At 44.1% G+C, this 21393-nt stretch overlaps 1 protein-coding gene across 1 annotated transcript in view; it reads left to right on the top strand.

The window, feature by feature from the left end:
• Positions 1–21393, top strand: part of LOC122930555 (arylsulfatase H-like) — a 466223-nt gene that overhangs the window by 252606 nt on the left and 192224 nt on the right. Inside the window, exons 1-2 of the mRNA XM_044284038.1 lie at positions 13729–13828; positions 17444–17596. Of these exons, the coding sequence (XP_044139973.1) occupies positions 17451–17596 (146 nt within the window). The 5' untranslated portion in view covers positions 13729–13828; positions 17444–17450. Of the gene's footprint in view, positions 13829–17443; positions 17597–21393 lie in introns of the transcript that reaches the window.

The raw sequence follows: 21393 nt of genomic DNA, 5'->3' as shown, positions 1-21393 counted from the left end.
AAATAACTTTCCCAGCCACAACAGGACAGCGTTAACGAGAGATTTAGCAGGATATAAATTTGAGGCCTAGTATTTAGGCGCTGGGTGACAGGTATGGGTTTAGTGACAGAATTAGACTTAGAAATACACAGTAGCGGGTGTGTGTGAAGTTATTCTGAATGACCCAATGTGCACCTTGAATATTATATACCCTTTTAGGGATAGATTTCAAATAGCTCTGATATAGCAGAAACCACTAAATTATGAAATTGCTAAATTGGGAATTGTATTTCAACCCAGAACAAAAAATGTGCTTTGACGGACACTAAATAACTTTCCCAGCCACAACAGGACAGCGTTAACGAGAGATTTAGCAGGATATAAATTTGAGGCCTAGTATTTAGGCGCTGGGTGACAGGTATGGGTTTAGTGACAGAATTAGACTTGGAAATACACAGTAGCGGGTGTGTGTGAAGTTATTCTGAATGACCCAATGTGCACCTTGAATATTATATACCCTTTTAGGGATAGATTTCAAATAGCTCTGATATAGCAGAAACCACTAAATTATGAAATTGTTAAATTGGGAATTGTATTTAAACCCAGAACAAAAAATGTGCTTTGACGGACACTAAATAACTTTCCCAGCCACAACAGGACAGCGTTAACGAGAGATTTAGCAGGATATAAATTTGAGGCCTAGTATTTAGGCGCTGGGTGACAGGTATGGGTTTAGTGACAGAATTAGACTTAGAAATACACAGTAGCGGGTGTGTGTGAAGTTATTCTGAATGACCCAATGTGCACCTTGAATATTATATACCCTTTTAGGGATAGATTTCAAATAGCTCTGATATAGCAGGAACCACTAAATTATGAAATTGCTAAATTGGGAATTGTACTTCAACCCAGAACAAAAAATGTGCTTTGACGGACACTAAATAACTTTCCCAGCCACAACAGGACAGCGGTAACGAGAGATTTAGCGGGATATAAATTTGAGGCCTAGTATTTAGGCGCTGGGTGACCGGTATGGATTTAGTGACAGAATTAGACTGGGATATGGCCAAAAAATAACCACACTATTGCTGGTTAAATGCACTTGGTGACGGGCGCAGCTTGCCCCTGATTTAGTATATGGCCAAAAAATGAACAGACTATTGCTGGTTAAATGCACTTGGTGTCACAGCTTGACGCACCACACTACTGAGGGTTAAATGCACTTGGTGACGGGCGCAGCTTGCCCCTGATGTAGTATATGGCCAAAAAATGAACAGACTATTGCTGGTTAAATGCACTTGGTGTGACAGCTTCACCCTGATGTAGGCTTTAGCCAAAAAACAACCACACCATTGAGGGTTAAATGCACTTGGTGACAGGCGCAGCTTGCCCCTGATTTAGTATATGGCCAAAAAAATGAACAGACTATTGCTGGTTAAATGCACTTGGTGTGACAGCTTCACCCTGATGTAGGCTTTAGCCAAAAAACAACCACACCATTGAGGGTTAAATGCACTTGGTCGCAGCTTGGATGCACTTGGTCGCAGCACCGCACAAGACACAAAATGGCCGCCGATCACCCCAGAAAAAAGTGACTGACAAACGGTCTGGGCAGCCTAAAAACAGTGAGTGAGCATTTGAATTTCAGCAGCTCAATGATGCACAGCTGCAGATCGATCGATTAATCAAGTGAAGTCCTTTGGAGGAGTTAATCTGCCTAATCTCGCCCTACTGTCGCATCCGCAACCTCTCCCTACGCTAATCAGAGCAGAGTGACGGGCGGCGCTATGTGACTCCAGCTTAAATAGAGGCTGGGTCACATGGTGCTCTGGCCAATCACAGCCATGCCAATAGTAGGCATGGCTGTGACGGCCTCTTGGGGCAAGTAGTATGACGCTTGTTGATTGGCTGCTTTGCAGCCTTTCAAAAAGCGCCAAGAAAGCGTCACAAAAGCGCCAAGAAAGCGACGAACACCGAACCCGAACCCGGACTTTTACGAAAATGTCCGGGTTCGGGTCCGTGTCACGGACACCCCAAAATTCGGTACGAACCCGAACTATACAGTTCGAGTTCGCTCATCCCTACTACTATAGTGTGAGACGAACCTCCTATAGTACCCGGCGGTGCCCAAGAAGGACATAACCTGTTTCTTGGTCCTGGGGGTGGGCCAGTATGCGATGGCATCCACTTTCCCGGGCTCTGGCTTCATGGCCACCCTGCCTACCCAGTGCCCCAGGTAGTGTCCCTCGCTCATGCCCAACTGGCACTTTTCCGGATTTATGGTCAAGCCTGCCTGGCGGATCCGCCCGAGCACCTGCATCAGGTGCTCTAGGTGATCCTCCCATGTGGGACTAAAGATGGCAATGTCATCCAGGTACGTGGCCACGCAGGGGCGTAGCTATAGGGGGTGCAGAGGTAGCAGTCGCTACCGGGCCCAGGAGCCTGAGGGGCCCAAAGACCCTTGTGCTGCATAAGAAGACACACAAAGCACTGAGGGAAGGGGGGCCCAAGCCTAACTCTTGCACCAGGGCCCATGAGCCTTTAGCTACGCCCCTGTGGCGACGTACTCTTCAAGTCCCTTAAGCAGCATGTTGACCATCCGCTGAAAGGTGGCAGAGGCATTCTTCATGCCGAACGTCATCACAGTGGACTCATACAATCCGAAGGGGGTGATAAAGGCAGAGCATTCTCGTGCCTCATGGGTCAGGGGAATCTGCCAATAACCCCGGCTCAGATCCATGATGGTCAGGTACTTGGCCACGGGCAACTGATCAAGCAGGTCATCGATGCGTGGCATTGGGTACGCATCGGTGACCGTGACAGCGTTGAGTCCCCTGTAGACCATGCAGAATTGGGTGGTCGTTGCAGAGGTTCCTTAAAAATTACCCTGATATGTCAGAGTTGCTGCAGAAAGGGTGTTCCGTCTGTGAGCATTTTCGGCGTTCTTACCCTGCTGCTGCTCGCCTATCTGTGCTGCAGCGTAACTTCGGCCTTCCTGCTCACCGCCTAATATGCGAAGTACCCACAAGGTGGAACTCCACCTTGCACATGCTGGAGAGACTATGCGAACAGCAGCAGGCAATAGTGTAGTTTCAGCTGCAGCATGCACGGGTGAGTCACTCTGCAGAACAGCACCACTTCACCACCAACGAGTGGTCCTCCATGCGGGACGTTTGTGCCGTGTTGCGCTGTTTCGAGATCTCCACCAACATTGCCAGTGCTGAGGAGGCTACTATCCCACTTCTATGTCTCCTTAAAAAAATGGTTTGGGCGATGATGGAAGAGGATGAGGCACATGAGGAAGGAGGAGGAGAAACAGGGATCATTTCCATGGTTATCAGGCTAGTCATTCACAAGTGGCTCGAAGGGTGGGTTCCTGCACCAACAGAGGCCAGGTACACAATTGTCCAGCCACGGCACAGTTCTGGAGAATGAGGAGGCGGACTATGATGAGGAGGAGGAACCGTTTTCACAGCAGGGTGGCACCCAAAGTAGCACATGGACATCACTGGAGCGTGGCTGTGGGGATAGAGGACACAGACAATACACCTCCCACAGAGGACAGCTTGTCGTTGCCTCTGGGCAGCCTGGCACACATGAGCGACTGCTTGCTGCAGTGCCTGCGCAACGACCGCCGAAAAGAGGGTTAGCATGGCCGAAATGTGGAAAAGCTTTGCCAGCATGCCACAATAACCAGCACCACCAGCTGATATGGAACGTCTTAGCAGGAGGCAGCATTTCAGCAACATGGAGGAACAGTACGTGTGCACACGCCTACACATACGGACTGATGGGTCTGCTTCATTAAACTTTTGGGTCTCTAAATTGTGCACATGGCCTGAGCGTGCCATTTACGCCTTGGAGGTGCTGGCCTGCCCTGCGGCCAGTGTATTGTCCGAACGTGTGTTCAGCACAGCGAGGGGAGGTGATCACAGACAAGCGCAGCTGCCTGTCCACAGACAAGCTCGCGTTTATTCAAATGAACCAGGCATGGATCCCACAGGACTTGTCTGTACCTTGTGCAGAATACACAAGTATACCGGCTGCACCCAGCCATTGTTATACGTCAGAGCACTTTCTCTTTGTTTTCTTTTTTATATTTCCCAATGTTTTGGGGTCTTCCCAAATTTACAAACAAAAATAAAAATACAAAGATAGTGTTGGCTACCTCCTCCTCCACCACCGCTTCCACCTACACCGCCATGTCCACCGCCTCCTCAACCTCCTACTCCACTTTGACCTCCGCTCCTAGCTCAAGATCATAACTTTAAACTTTTTATTAAATTCTATGTTATTTTAATTCATTTCCCTATCCACATTTGTTTGCAGGGCAATTGTCCTGCTCTTACCCCTATTTTGCTTCCTTTTGCAGCCCTCTAGCCCTTTCTTTGACTTTTTTAGAGCCATTTTAGTGCACCAAAGTTTGGGTCCCCATTGACTTTATTGGGGTTCGGGTTTGGGGTCAAGTTCTGGCGAACTTGAACTTTCAGGTGTTCGCTCAACCCTAGATGCCAGCATTTTCTCTCTGTCTATATCACAAATAGCTGTCACTTAAGGTCAACTTCTTCTCCTTGTAACAAGCACAGATCTTGAAATTTTACAGTATCTGAGCCAGAGAAGGAATAAAAGTCAGGAGGAGCGATGTTATATGGCCTAGCTCCCCTTATCCAAAACTGGCCCCTAAAAAACTGAAACTGTATTTAAGTGCTATGGCTTCATTTGTTGCGATCATGGACTCCACCCTGGATCAAGGTGAACTACACAGATTCCTGGACCACACAAATCACTGGGTGGTGCAGATGTCTATAGATCCCCAGCCAGGGCCAAGTTTTCAAACACAACATCCACGGCCAACCGCTTCATCCCAGCCCCTGTATTCGTAGAAACAGGAACATAGCTTCCAGTAGCCCTATCCTGGTCCATCACAACCATACCACCCACAAGGTCATATGGGAGCGCAACCAGGCCATGTGCCTGGCCATTTCACCAGGGACTTGTTAGATTTATAATTTGTTTGTTGTACATTCAACTGTTTTTTAAGTGTTAAAACATAAGACACATTTTATTTTAATTTGTTTTACATGAAAAAAAAATTGACATGAAAATATGTTTGGACTTTATTTCATTCATGTCTACATTTGTCTACTATACATTACTTTAATTCAAATTAAAATAGTCAAACACAGTTATAGATGGAAATACTCTTTTATTAGAGGTTAGGTCATGTACATGTTGAAGAAATGTGTGTCGGGCCCCTCTACCAGCCATCAAGGTGGCATCTGCAGATGGGTCCCTAACACTAACAGAACTGCCTCTCCTGAGCTACCATATTCAGGGCAGTGTAGAAACCAGCTACATATACAGTTGCAAGAAAAAATATGTGAACCCTTTGGAATGATATGGATTTCTGCACAAATTGGTCATAAAATGTGATCTGATCTTCATCTAAGTCACAACAATAGACAATCACAGTCTGCTTAAACTAATAACACACAGAATTAAATGTTACCATGTTTTTATTGAACACACCATGTAAACATTCACAGTGCAGGTGGAAAAAGTATGTGAACCCTTGGATTTAATAACTGGTTGAACCTCCTTTGGCAGAATTACTTCAACCAAACGTTTCCTGTAGTTGCAGATCAGACGTGCACAACGGTCAGGAGTAATTCTTGACTATTCCTCTTTACAGAACTGTTTCAGTTCAGCAATATTCTTGGGATGTCTGGTGTGAATCGCTTTCTTGAGGTCATCTTAATCGGGTTGAGGTCAGGACTCTGACTGGGCCACTCCAGAAGGCATATTTTCTTCTGTTTAAGCTATTCTGTTGTTGATTTACTTCTATGCTTTGGGTCGTTGTCCTGTTGCAACACCCATCTTGTGTTGAGCTTCAGCTGGTGGACAGATGGCCTTAAGTTCTCCTGCAAAATGTCTTGATAAACTTGAGAATTCATTTTTCCTTCGATGATAGCATTCCGTCCAAGCCCTGACACAGCAAAGCAGCCCCAAACCATGATGCCCTCACCACTATACTTCACAGTTGGGATGAGGTTTTGATGTTGGTGTGCTGTGCCTCTTTTTCTCCACACATAGTGTTGTGTGTTTCTTCCAAACAACTCAACTTTGGTTTCATCTGTCCACAGAATATTTTGCCAGTAACTGCTGTGGAACATTCAGGTGCTCTTGTGCAAACTGTAAACGTGCAGCAATGTTATTTTTTTGGACAGCAGTGGCTTCTTCTGTGGTATCCTCCTATGAAATCCATTCTTGTTTAGTGTTTTATGTATCGTAGATTCGCCAACAGGGATTTTAGCATATGCCAGAGACTTTTGTAAGTCTTTAGCTGACACTCTAGGATTCTTCTTCACCTCATTGAGCAGTCTGCGTTGTGCTCTTGCAGTCATATTTACAGGACGGACACTCCTAGGAAGAGTAGCAGCAGTGCTGAACTTTCTCCATTTATAGACAATTTGTCTTGCCATGCACTGATGAACAGCAAGGCTTTTGGAGATCCTTTTATAACCCTTTCAAGCTTTATGCAAGTCAACAATTCTTAATCGTAGGTCTTCTGAGAGCTCTTTTGTGCATGGCATCATTCACATTAGGCAATGCTTCTTGTGAAAAGCAAACCCAGAACTGGTGTGTGTTTTTTTATAGGGCAGGGCAGCTGTAACCAACACCTCCAATCTCATCTCATTGATTGGACTCCAGTTGGCTGACACCTCACTCCAATTAGCTCTTGGAGATGTCATTAGTCTAGGGGTTCACATACTTTTTCCACCTGCACTGTGAATGTTTACATGGTGTGTTCAATAAAAACATGGTAACATTTAATTCTTTGTTATTAGTTTAAGCAGACTGTGATTGTCTATTGTTGTGTCTTAGATGAAGATCAGATCACATTTTATGACTAATTTGTGCATAAATCCATATCATTCCTTTCACATACTTTTTATTGCAACTGTATACTCTGCTCAGAAGCCCTGGGGATATGGTCTGGCTGTGCTCAATCTAAAAGAGGCAGCTACCTTCAATATATACTGCAAGAAAATTTAGACTAGCACATTCATAGTCGCAGATGTATATCCATAAAGCTAACATACAGGAAGCAAACAAAAACAGGTATGGCAGCACAATATTTCACATACAAACAATAAAAAAAAACGAAAAATAAGGATCACTCTAACTTAAAGTGGTTTTATACCTACTATAAATGAAAAAAATATAAGGTCTTTGCGGTCATTTTTGATCAAACGTGTGGCGGGCCCATCTACCAGGCGTCAAGGTGGCTTCTGCTGATGGGTCCCTAACACTAACAGATCTGCCTCATCTGGGCTTGACTAAGCCTACAATATTTAGGGCAGTGTAGAGTATATATGTAGCTTGTTCCTACACTGCCCTGAATATTGTAGGCTTAGTCAAGGCCAGATGAGGCAGTTCTGTTAGTGTTAGGGACCCATCTGCAGAAGCCACCTTGACGCCTGGTAGATGGGCCCGACACACGTTTGATCAAATAATGTGTGCAAAGAGCTTTGTTAGAATGATCCTTATTTTTCTTTTTTTTTATTGTTTGTACGTGAAATATTGTGCTGCCATTCTTTTTTTTTGTTTGCTTGCTGTATGTTAGTTTTATAGATATACATCTGCGACTATGAATGTGCTAGTCTACATTTTCTTGTAGTATATATTAAGGGTAGCTGCCTCTTTTAGATAGAGCACTCCCCACCCATCTGCCTGGGGCTTCTGAGCAGAGTATATACAGGTAAAACTTGAAAAATTTGAATATCGTGCAAAAATTCATTTATTTCAATAATGCAACTAAAAATTTAAAACTAACATATGAGATAGACTCATTACATGCAAAGCGAGATATTTCAAGCATTTATTTGTTACAATTTGGATGATTATGGCTTACAGCTTATGAAAGCCCTGAATTCACAATCTCAGAAAATTAGAATATTGTGAAAAGGTTCAATATTTTAGGCTCAAAGTGTCACACTCTAGTCAGCTAATTAATATATAACACCTGCAAAAGTTCCTGAGCCTTTAAATTGTCTTTCAATCTGGTTCAGTAAGAATCACAATCATGGGAAAGACTGCTGACCTGACAGTTGTGCAGAAAAACATCATTGACACCCTTTATAAGGAGGGAAAGCTTCAAAAGGTAATTGCAAAAGAAGTCGGATTTTCCCAAAGTGCTGTATCAAAGCACATTAATAGAAAGTTATGTGGAAGGGACAAGTGTGGAAGAAAAAGGTGCACAAGCAGCAGGGATGACCACAGCCTGGAGAGGATTGTCAGGAACAGGCCATTCAAAAGTGTTGGGGACTTTCACAAGGAGTGGACTGAGGCTGGAGTTAGTGCATCAAGAGCTACCACACACAGACTGATCCTGGACATGGGCCTCAAATGTCGTATTCCTCTTGTCGAGCCTCTCCTGAACAGCAAACAACATCAGAAGCCTCTTACCTGGGCTAAAGAAAAAAAGAACTGGTCTGTTGCTCAGTGGTCCAAAGTCCTCTTTTCTGATGAGAGCAACTTCTGCATCACATTTGGAAACCAAGGACCCAGAGTCTGGAGGAAGAATGGAGAGGCACACAATGCAAGATGCTTGAAGTCCAGTGTGAAGTTTCCACAGTCTGTGTTGATTTGAGGAGCCATGTCATCTGCTGGTGTTGGTCCACTGTGCTTCATAAAGTCCAGAGTCAACACAGCCGTCTACCAGGAGATTTTGGAGCACTTCATGCTTCCTTCCTCAGACAAGCTTTATGGAGATGGTGACTTCATTTTCTAGCCGGACTTGGCACCTGCCCACACTGCCAAAAGTTCAAAACCTGGTTCAATGACCATGGGATTACTGTGCTTGATTGGCTAGCAAACTTGCCTGACCTGAACCCCATAGAGAATCTATGGGGCATTGCCAAGAGAAAGATGAGAGACATGAGACCGAACAATGCAGAAAAGCTGAAGGCTGCTATTGAAGCATCCTGGTCTTCCAAAACACCTCAGCAGTGCTATAGGCTGATAGCATCCATGCCCGGCCGCATTGAGGCAGTAATTGATGCAAAAGGGGCCCAAACCAAGTACTGAGTGCATATGCATGATTACACTTTTCAGAGGTCCTACGTTTTTCTATTTAACATCCTTTTTTTATTGATTTCATGTAATATTCAAATTTTCAGAGACTGTGAATTTGGGGTTTTCATAAACTGTAAGCCATAATCATCCAAATTATAACAACTAAAGGCTTGAAATATCTCGCTTTGCATGTAATGAGTCTATCTCATATGTTAGTTTCACCTTTTAAGTTGCATTACTGAAATAAATTAACTTTTGCACAATATTCTATTTTTTCGAGTTTCACCTGTATGTAGCTGGTTCCTACACTGCCCTGAATATTGTAGGCTTAGTCAAGCCCAGGAGAGGCACTTCTGTTAGTGTTAGGGAACCATCTGCAGAAGCCACCTTGCCGTCTGGTAGATGGGCCCGACACACGTTTGATCAAAGATGTGCGCAAAGAGCTTCTATGTGATTTTTTTTTTATTTGTAATAGGTATAATGCCACTTTAAGTTAGAATGATCCTTATTTTTCTTTTTTTTTGTTTGTTTGTATGTGAAATATTGTGCTGCCATACCTGTTTTTGTTTGCTTCCTGCATGTTAGCTTTATGGATATGCATCTGCAACTATGAATGTGCTAAATTTTCTTGCAGTATGTACATATTGAAAGCAGTAGTCAAATTTCAGAACATAATGGTATGTTTCCTTATTCAAACTGCATGCCCATAAACTCATGGTACCTTGGACAGTGCCTTAAAAAAAAATAAAAAATGTCTAAAAAAAATTAAATATTAGTTACCCAGAGTTTAGATGTTATTGTCTGCCCTGAACTGCATCCATCTGCCACTGTAATGCACCCTCAGAGCTAGAGAAGTACTTGGCATAGAGGTCTTGAACTGCAAGTCCTGCATTTCAAGGCTGGCCATGACAAGTCAGGTCCAATCCTCCAGATGATGAAGAATATGTTCCTGAATCCTCCAAACCAGCATCTAAGGGAGCATCATGAATTATGACGAAGTTGTGCAGGATCACACATGCTTGAATAACAAAAGTGGCATTCTCCGGTGCCATCTGTAAGGATGACAGGAATACTCTCCACTGGATAAGTACTCCAAACGTACACTCTACATATTGACAGGCTCTTGTCAGACGATAGTTGAATATTCTTCTGTTGTCATCCAGGTTGAGTCTGGGGATGGGTCGCATGACATGTGGTGTCAAAGCAAAGCCTTCTGGGAGGGCAAGTTGGTTGGCATTAAGTCTCTCACTCAATCTAGAGGGACTGAAAATGCGTGCATCTGCAGTGCTCCCATAGGCCCCCATATTAACAATTATGAACTTATAAGTAGTGTCTGCCAAAGCCAACAGCACAATAGAAAAGTATTGCTTATAACTGTAGTACCGGGATCCTGAGTGAGGCGGCTTCTTAACACGTATGTGCTTGCCATCCATTGCCCCTAAGCAGTTTAGAAACTAGATGACAAACTTTCAGCAATTTGGATCCAATCCTCAGCCTTGAGCTTTGGCATCACTGCTTCCTGGTGTCGCTGCCAAATCATTTGATATATTTGACGAACGATTCCAGAAATCGTTGAGACTCCCAGCAGGAACTCAAAATGCAGTGAAGCTAATGAATTACCAGTTGGCAGAAATCCCAAAAAAACATAACAAGAAAAAAGAACAAATAGATTAAAACATGGAAGCAATGCAACATTTAATAAATGTACTAAATACACCAAAAAACTAAGATATATATTTTAAAAAACATTAACAATACTGCATATATTTTACAAAAAGACATATACAACAAATATATATTTGACAGCATTTAAATTTACCTTAGCGTCACAATGAGCCGTTCCTGTGGTGAAATGCTGCGCCTCATATTTGTGTCCTAGTGTTAGGCCAGGACGCAGAACCACTAACAAAATGTCAAAGCTGCTCACAGACATACGACAAAACCCATGAAATTTCTCAGGATGCTGTCGCAGATCTATGTACAGCGTGTGGAAGTTGCCCCTCCTGCACCACTGAGAGACAATAAGGTGAACCCAATTCCTCCTTCTCGGTTCCTCATCCAGTATAGTTGGCTGCTGTCGGTGTCGCCGAGAATGCAGCCAGCACAGGAGAACCTCTTCCTCAGAGTCGTCAGCCATTATACAACTAGTGATGAGTTGCAGGGGCAATATTCGAATTTCGCGATATTTCACGAATATTTGGTAGAATATTCGTCATATATTCGCAAATTCGAGATTATTTTCTTGATCACAAAAAATCGGTAATGTAATATTTGCGCAATGCGAGCAAAATACAAGCTGCTAGAAGTTTCCTGAGACTGGAGAAAATGGTTGGCACGGCAGAACATTACAATAGCTTTATATGCAGATAGAGTGCTCCAATTTATTTGCGATTGTGAAATCGGCACTAATGATATGAATATTTTGGCGCAATACGTGCAACTTCACATTTTAACAGGTCTGACTAAATATTAGTGATTGGTGCACTAAATATTGTTGTGAACTTGTGACAGCACTATATACACTCACCTAAAGAATTATTAGGAACACCTGTTCTAATGCGATTATCTAGTCAACCAATCACATGGCAGTTGCTTCAATGCATGTAGGGTTGTGGTCCTGGTCAAGACAATCTCCTGAACTCCAAACTGAAGGTCAGAATGGGAAAGAAAGGTGGGCTACAACAGCAGAAAACCCCACGGGTACCACTCATCTCCACTACAAATAGGAAAAAGAGGCTACAATTTGCACGAGCTCACCAAAATTGGACTGTTGTAGACTGGAAAAATGTTGCCTGGTCTGATGAGTCTCGATTTCTGTTGAGACATTCCAGTGGTAGAGTCCGAATTTGGCGTAAACAGAATGAGAACATGTATCCTTCATGCCTTATTACCACTGTGCAGGCTGGTGGTGGTGGTGTAATGGTGTGGGTGATGTTTTCTGGGCACAGTTTAGGCCCCTTAGTGCCAATTGGCCATCGTTTAAATGCCACGGGCTACCTAAGCATTGTTTCTAACCATGTCCATCTCTTCATGACCACCATGTACCCATCCTCTGATGGCTACTTCCAGCAGGATAATGCACCATGTCACAAAGCTTGAATCATTTCAAATTGGTTTCTTGAACATGACAATGAGTTCACTGTACTAAAATGGCCCCCACAGTCACCAGATCTCAACCCAATAGAGCATCTTTGGGATGTGGTGGAACGGGAGCTTCGTGCCCTGGATGTGCATCCCTCAAATCTCCATCAACTGCAAGATGCTATCCTATCAATATGGGCCAATATTTCTAAAGAATGTTATCAGCACCTTGTTGAATCAATGCCACGTAGAATTAAGGCAGTTCTGAAGGCAAAAGGGGGTCCAACACCGTATTAGTATGGTGTTCCTAATAATTCTTTAGGTGAGTGTATGTATATATGTATCAACTACACTATATCACTATCTAACCTACACTGACTATCTCCCACTAACTATCTGCATTATATATATATAGGCTAACTAACTAATTAACTATCTAATGTAATGACACAGGAAAGCACAGAGCACAGCAATGACACTGCTGTCTCTCTCAGTTCTGCAAAATACTGCATACAAGGGCTGCTGTGGAGGTTCTGGTTCTTATAAAGTAATTGGTAGGCAACTTTCCTATTGGTTGCTAGGGATGTTGCTAAGCTATGAAAAAGACATTGCAGTCTTCTCATTGGCCCACAAACAAGAAGCGAGGTTACTGATGAAAAAAAAATCTAGAATATTTGAAATTACGAATATATCACTATATTCTAAATATTCGCAAATTCTCGGCGATATTCACAATTAATATTTGCTATTTGAATATTCGCGCCCAACACTATATACAACCAATAGCAATAGTGAGACCAATGCCAGAAAAACACCAGCTTCAAACCAAGCTCTCAAAAGCTGCAAAAAGCTGTAGAAAATGTAGTTGCAGTATCACATGACCATTATATATAGGTGGTGTGAAAAAGGGGAAGAGTCTAAAGGTAACTGATTCATGTTTCCGTTTTATATCTACAAAAAACGGAACAGAAACAGAAACCATACTGAAACTATATGGACAGTTTTTTACGGAAAAAAGGGCCGCAAAACACATACGGTCATGTGAAAAAGGCCTAAGACAGACGCCTGTCGCCTGTCTGTCATACTGACGCACAGTAACTGTATCACTACCACAACGGACTAGCTAGATACACTCTCGAGAAATAGCTGATTTATTGCGCACTTCGTGACAAACTAATTTGGATAAAATTTTAAAAAAATTGAAAAATTCGGCAAAGCGTCCGAATTGAATTTTTGAAAACTTCACTCATCTCTACCAGAGACCTCCACAGCCACAAGAATGGGAGTCCCTTTTGTTATTGGAGCAGCAGTGCACAGGCGTGACTACCCTTCCATTTACTGTCTTCGGGACTGCCATCAATCTTTTTACTTTAATTCTGTGTGCTATGTCTTTATATAATCTTCAGGTGTATGTTAAACGTGAAGTATATTTTTCACATCAATCATCTGTGTTAGACATGGCTTGCAAAACCATGAGTCATATTATTACATATTACAAATGGCAACTCTTCTGAACCAACAGGTTAAACACACTCTATAAAACCAAGTATGCCCCCATTTGACCTCTGCATTACCATATCACAAGCAGAGATATCATTCAGAAATTAATAATCTCATTGAGGCAGCATACCGCTTAGTCTTCACAGATCATCAAGCAGCCAAGCAAAGCGCAGAGAGGTCTCCACAAAGTGTAAGTAACAGATATTTGCTGTATAAATAAAATACAGACATAGACTATATACACTACATAGACACACATAGAATATATACTACATACTTTACAATCCATGCTGAAGAAAACAAAGTCAATAAACTGGTTCAGTAGCATTTAGAAAATCCTTTTAAGGGTGATATCTTAGACTTTGCATATTACTATAATTCAGTATTACAATAACCAATCAGACATTCTGCTCCACAAACATTAACTTTGTATCTACTTACAGCAGGAATATCAGCACCCCTCCTGAACTCCAACTGGGGTGAAACTACAATTTCCAGCAAGTAAACTTGCTTTGTTAATCGCATAACTCCCACAATAGTGATTGGAGCATGCTGAGAGTTGTAGTTTCACAACAGCTGGGGTGTCAGAGGTTGGTTTACTCTTGACTTGCAGTATTTCTATTGTTGTTCTTGTATTTGGCCGGATTTGTGGGAGGAGACCCGCACATTTAAACCCCTCTGGTTCCGCCATTAACCCGTCGGGGCGATCGATTCATCTGGAGCTTCGTTCAGGCTTCCAGCTTCCGACCCGTGACGTAATTCGGCTGCTGCTGTCCGGCCTCGGCTCCCTTCGGTATTGATCGGCCATTTTTTGTTCCTCTCCTTGCGGCGGGAGATTCTATTTTTCAGGGCTTGGGAGTATGCTTTTGAGCTCTGCCGTTTGCAGTTTCCATACAATACAATACTTTGTTTCATTTCAGGCTGCACGGCCACTGCCTACCCTTGCTCTAGCTCACCTGCAACTGAGAGAAAGAAAAAAAAAATGTGTTTGAATTTGATTTTTTTTTATTAAAGGGGAAGTGACATCCATTTCTGGTGATTGTGTTTTTTGGTTGCGCTTGCTGCCTTACAGGGGCTGTTGTGCTTCCCATGGTTGCTGCATGTTGGTGCCCTTGTTCGTGGATGGTGGATGTGTTGCATGTGCAGGTATGGGGGTTTCCTGGGTGACTGCGCATGTGCAGGTTCCGCTGGTCATGACTGGGGGGGTTGCATGGCGGCATGTATCTGTCTGTAAGTGGGGGCATTTGGACTGTTGGTATGTGTCCGTGGTTCGGCTGGCGTGGGAGTCTGAGGTTGCGGAGATGCTCGTGCGTTTCACACTGAGGTTTTCATTTATCGCAGGTCTGAGTGTGCGTGTGGATCCGCTGTTCCCTGTGGGAATTTGTGCTGCTTACTCGTTTCAGGTGTGTGGAACTCTGTCGAGGGTCTCCTCGCACTTTCGGTTCATTACGTGCGCACATCGCAGTGCGCTACACCTCGCTACTCCACATACACTAGGTCATAGGTTGTGGTGCTGCGGGGGATGCTTAGTGGTTTTTCACCAAGCACGTGGTTAGCAGGGGTCGGTTGGAACTCTCAGTGTCTTTAGGTTTGATTGGTCACCATTGTACTTGAGTTCCCTGCTCATACGTCATACGTTGTCTTGCCACTCTCCACATTACTGGCCGTCTGCTCCTAGTCATTTAACCGCGGCGTCTCAGGTGCCGCCACGTGCCACGTGTAATTTATGGGTACCTTATTGTACGTTTGCCCCCCCTCTTACACACGCAGCCTTGCACACCGAGACTTAAGTGTGACATGCCTGTTCTTTCCAGGCCTCGGTCACGTCTCGGTTAGTTAGCCTACACCCGTCACGGGCCTCATTCTGCCCCACATCTGTGTTGCCATTACGTTGTTCATGGTCTTTCTGTTGTCTGGTTTCTCGGGTGTCTGGTGGTGGGTCAGAGCACGTTGGCTTTGGCGCTCGTTACATTTCTTCGCTTCTCTCATTCGTATTCATAGGATGTTTTGGGCTTCAGATTTAGATTAGTTGGTCTCCGTTCCGCCTTCCCCTGCCAGGGGCTCCGACCACAGCAGTACTCCGTCCCTATGAGCATGGACCATCCCCCGTCTGACGGCTGAATTACGGCATCGCGAGGTTCCGTTTCCTGGCGACTGCCCGCAAAGCTGAACTGGATAAATTGCAGCTGGATAAATTGGGTAGACCCATTAATTTTTTGGGCAAGGCCCAGATATGCAACAACTTCAATAATACAGCTTGTAACATCTGGCACCTCCTGCACATCTGTGCCTTGTGTTTTCGGGCCCACCCCAAATCGGCTCGTACCTTGTGGCAGGGGGATTTAGCGTGACTAAGCAGGGTTGACGTGGGGTTTCTGAGTCACTGTCTGGTGGGTCACCCGTCCTCGTCTTTCCGTGACTTCCTGGTTACAGGGGTTCACCCTGGGGTTCCACACGGGGTTCATCACCTTGCCCACCTCCTCTTTTGAGAGCTGGAATCTGCTGTCATCCTCCCTGGATCCGGACGAAGTTGACGGATTGCTGGCTCAGGAGCTGGAAAAGGGTTTTCTCATTGGTCCCTTTGCTGCCCCCCCTTTTTGAACTTGGAGGGTGAGCCCTGTTGGATTGATCAGAGGTAAATTTTCCAAAAAACCCCACTTAATTTATGATTTGTCTGCGCCTACCTCATCCAGTGTGCTTAGTCTGAATTCGCTGATCCCGTCGGAGGAGTTTTCGCTTAAATATTCCTCTGTGGATCAGGAGATTCAGACAATCATTCGGACAGGCAGGGGTGCCTGGTTGTCCAAAGCAGACATTTCCGACGCTTTTAAGTTTCTCCCGATTAGGCCTTCTCTTTGGCAGTGGCACGGTGTCAAGTGGAGAGACGGGTATTACTTTGCAACAAAGCTTACTTTCGGTTCCAAGAGTAGCCCGTGGCTGTTTGACAGGTTCGCCCCGGGCTTTGAATTGAATTCTCACCAACGTGGTGGGCTGCAGTCGGTAATCCACTACTCGGATTACTTTCTTCTGGTTGAGAATCCGGCTCGGCCCCTCTGTGGATCTGTGGTCACTGCTGGCCGTTTTCGCCAAATTCAATGTCCCTGTAGCGGCCCATAAGATGAAGGGTCCGGATACTGCTGTAATTTTTTTGGGTGTCCAGCTGGGATGTCCAGTTTACCCCAGGATAAATTGGACAGGATCAAGCTCGCCACCCGCGCCATGCTCCGGGCCGGCTCTGCCACCAGCAGGTCCAAACTTCTGCTGTAGTTGTTACTTTAATAAATGTATCCCCTTTCCTACTGAGTGGTTTTTGGGTCCCTATTGCATATTGACCATAGTGACCATGGCACGCCTCAAGTCAAGGTTAGGTAGGGTCATCACCTGCATGTTACAGGTACGTATCAGTGGGGCTCAGACTACAAGTTTGAGGCCAATTATTGCCCAGATTTGTGGGAGGAGCCCCACACATTTACACCCCTCTGGTTCCGCCACTCACCCGTCGGGACGATTGAGTCATCCCACCCTCCCGTACCCCGTCCAACAGCATTTCTTTGAGTATTCCCCCTTATTGCATACTGACCATAGTGACCGTGACACACCTCAGGTCAAGGTTAGGTAGGGTCATCACCTGCATGTAACAGGTACATATCAGTGGGGCTCAGACTAAAAATACTGTTATATAGACCTGATAGAGGTTGAGTTATCAAATATTCAGGATTAGTGTGTGTACATGGTATATATGTGTGCATATTATTTGATAATAAATTCACTTCTATTTAATTGCCATTCTTTTTTTCCTTTTCAGGCTTCACATGGCCAATTTACCATTTTTCATTTTGGTCCTCGGCTTATGTCTAATAATTAATGAAGCCACTGTCCGAAAGCCAAGCATATTATTGCTTTTGGCTGATGACCTTGGAATTGGGGATGTTGGCTGTTACGGGAATGATACTATAAGGTAAGTGATTGTTGAGATACGTTGGTTTTCATTTTACATTTTAATATGGAAAACTCATAGAGCAGATACATAACTAGAAAAGCTAGTGGCTGGAGTAACTGTGGAAAGGTTGGACTGGGCAGAATAACTTTATGGAGTGGGCAGAGTAATTGTTTAGAGTGAGTAAAGATAGTAAACATTACACTAAGAAATTGATTGATTAAATTTAAAAAGTGCACATGGCAAGCTTGATAGAGTGAGAAATGCATTTCAACTTTTGTTTATTTATATAGCACATTTAATTGCAATGTTGTTGCCCAAAGTGCTTCACAGTTACATTAAAACATACATTTATAAAAACATTAGCAGCCTTATCAAGCCTAGCAGATAAAGGTATGACCACATGCATTTGAGGGAGGTCTCAGCATCTTGACGTAGAATGGAGGTGAAGGGGTGCTATCTGTTTGATAATAATCAATGTTCACAACCACTGTTTCCTGGCAACGCTCATGCCCCGTTTATGCAGACTCTAATCGTGTTCACAACCACTGCTCAAAACACAATACACAGGATCATGATAGCTGTAATAACTGCGCAGTACTCCTGACTGGAGACAGCGCAGCACCCTGGAGATATAAATGTGATCCAACAGTGTGTTTTTTTTGTGGTGGCTGCCCAGACCAGTTGGGTATATCCTCTTGAGTGAAAAAGGTCAGATATTGGCTTCTTTGCTCTGGACAGAAAATCTTCATTGAAATCTCCATAGAGTATTATAGATTTGCAGTCCATTCTTTCCAAAGATTCCAAGAGGCCCAGCAGGTTAGTAAGGAATTGGCCAATACCAATACTGTAATCCGGTGGCCTGTAAACAACAGCGATCAAAGCTTGTACAGAGGACTCCAGTTTGACAACCAAGAACTCCAAGTCAGTCACATTGTGATGATACTGCTTTTCAAAGGCCTTGGAATGGTTCCTGACATACTAGGCGACACCTCCGCCATTTTTACTTGCAATGTCAGGAAGGTTCGTGTACGAGAGGTGTCTGTTGCGTTTGAACAGGTTTTAGCCCTCCAGCTGAAGACTTTTAGCAACAGAAGAGCCTGAGAGATGAGTTTCAGTGAAACATAAAATATCTCCAAGTATCAACTCGTGGTGAGATTTGATATCTTCAACGTGAGCTGGTAATCCTTCCGTGTTGTGATGGATAATTGTTATTTGTTTGCTATTTGTCTGTCTGTAGAAACTTTAAGAGGGGCATAGCACTTTCTAGTGATGCATTCTTCATTGAGTTCAGGGAGGCTGTGATTTCAGGATCAGCAAAGATCTTCTTTTCATCAAAGTTGGTTATGTGCAGTCCTTGCAGTGTAGTCGTTCTACTCAGAGCAACATAGGCCATTCCCGGTTGGAAGACCCGTTTCAATGAGACCACTGTCTACTGTATGTCACGGTAGGTGAGGGAACAAATACAACAAAAGCAACAAAACACCAGGCTAGGCCCCAAAGCTAGGGAACAGGGAAAGGTCACCACCTGACAATCCCTAAGCCTTTACCTGACTGCTGACAACATGAGCAAATCCTTAGGGTGGGAGTGCTCATGCGCTGAAACTGAAACAAACCCTCAGCTAGGGAACAGAAGATAAGACAACCGGTTTGTAGCGCAAGTTGCAGGAATCAGCGTCTTCCTGAGGCCTAGCCAGAACACACAACAAAAGAGAAGGAGTAGGACTTAGCTTAAGACGGATGGGGAGCAGGAGATCCACCAAACACCAGCTGAGAACTCCAGAAGCAAATATAAACCGCAAGGGCTATAGTGAGAGGCGGGTATAAATAGCACCACAAAGCAGCTAATGAGCAGAACCTGTGGGGAGGTGGGATCCTGCCCAAAACCACAACAAAGACAAACAGAACAATCTGTCAGATAGACTCATGTGTAGCAAGTCTGTCAGATCTTCTCAGGCCTCTCACGGGGCAGGGTGTGACACTGTATCCACATCCCCTGACACTTATGAATTGTACATGCAAAAGCCAACTTCAGGGGGAACTGCATGCGAACAACTCCTTTGTGTCCAAGGTTTTCCTCTACCCTTTCTATGTACACCAAGTTGTCAGCATCACCAGACGGATTGTCCTGCATTTGAATTGTCCAGCACAAGCCCAAGCTTGTTTATCGTAGTAGCACCATTCTCAGTCTGGATGATTATTCTTGCAATCTTGGCAAATGTCCCGTTAACAAGTCCGTCTTCAACATCAATGTTTCCTCTGATCATGATACGGGCACCTTCAGCTGATTGCAGTGTGTCAATCAGATTGACTTTGTGTCCTTTGAAAGGTTGGTGTTGCCTCTGCATCACTCCTGTTTTTGGGTCTTTTCTGTAATCGTCGGCATCTATGTTGGTGATGTTTGAATGGAGAACAGACACAGTTCTGGCATTATGTTTGTGAACCTCTTTGTTGGTGGCAAAGATGTGCAGCACATCATTAGGGCAGTGGGTGGGATCTGTCAAAGCCTGAGCAAGCAGAGCTTTGTCATCATTGCTTAAGATGCCAGTCTTCTGCTTCACTCTATTTCTATTCAAAAGCTCAGCAAATGAAATGTCATCCTTCTGTCGCATTATCTCCGTTAGCGTGATCATCTGAAAGTAGTCTTTCAAGACGTCATTGGTACTTTCCTCAAACACGCAGAGTGGCTTACTTTTTCCCAGTTTCCCAGCGGGGGAACCTGGTAAAAGTCTCCTACTGCTACTACTGACATCACAAAAAGGTTTCTTACTGCCTTTGATTTGCTGTAATCTCCAGTTGATGTAGGCAAACAGGGGCTTTGAAATCATTGACACCTTGTCACTAACAATAACTTCAGCAGAGAATGCAAAATGTTGCCTGAAATGTTGAAAGCTGTTGTTCTTGTAAATGCAGTTAGTAAAACGCTGGGCATGGATATGTCTTCTTCCTCACTTAGTCTGGTAAGTTTACAGAGTATCTTTGTCGCCTCAGCATAGATGCACTATATCAGGTGTGATTTGCGTGTGGCTGCGCCACCAGTGACAAAGTAAAAGAATGACAAAGACTCGATTAGAGTCGAAATGCGTCACTTACTTGTTCCTTCATGTGGCAATAAATAAGAAAAAGAAAGTATCCATTTCAGCGAGTGCCGGTCCTTTCTTTTGGATGTTTGCGGGATGCCGACCCTGACACGTGCACCGTGTATGAATATTAGAGTGCCGGCTGTTCTTCTTTGTTAAAGTTAAAGAATTGGTCAGGAATTAGACCACACACACATGTAAGAGTCAGTCTTATATTCACCAAGTTAGATTGCACTGACGTTTCTGGTGATAATGCTGCACACAGGCTGTGATGTCCTCCTCCAGCCACAAGAGGCTGTTGTGTCTTCTAATAAGGGAAAGGACAAGCTGAAGGAGGACAATAAAGTTTCTGCCGGGCTGTGCTTGTGGTTGCCACATCTGTATGGAGAGGGAGAGAGTCTACCTGCTGGGAGATATAACAGAAAGAGACTATAAGAAGTGATTTCTTCCTCTCAGCTGTGGAGCAGAATACAGGGACTGCAAAGTGTGTTCCAGAGGAGTGAGATCATGCCATTCAGAGACCAGTAACAAGCCGGATTCCTCCTGTCAGAGCTGAACTAGGTGGATGCCTGCACCTGCTGCAGTTCAACCAGAGAGAAAGAAAGACCACGCTGGGACAAGCAAGCGACCTGATCTGGAGCGAGACTGCACCTTCCGTCACGTACCGGACCAAGGAAAATCTGCAGAACTGTGAGTGGCACGGTGTGTATCTGCGATAGGTCATAGAGTAAGAGAATT

Source organism: Bufo gargarizans, chromosome 3 (assembly GCF_014858855.1).
Source record: "Bufo gargarizans isolate SCDJY-AF-19 chromosome 3, ASM1485885v1, whole genome shotgun sequence".
NCBI classification, from domain to species: domain Eukaryota; kingdom Metazoa; phylum Chordata; class Amphibia; order Anura; family Bufonidae; genus Bufo; species Bufo gargarizans.
This window is presented reverse-complemented; position numbering and strand designations above follow the sequence as displayed.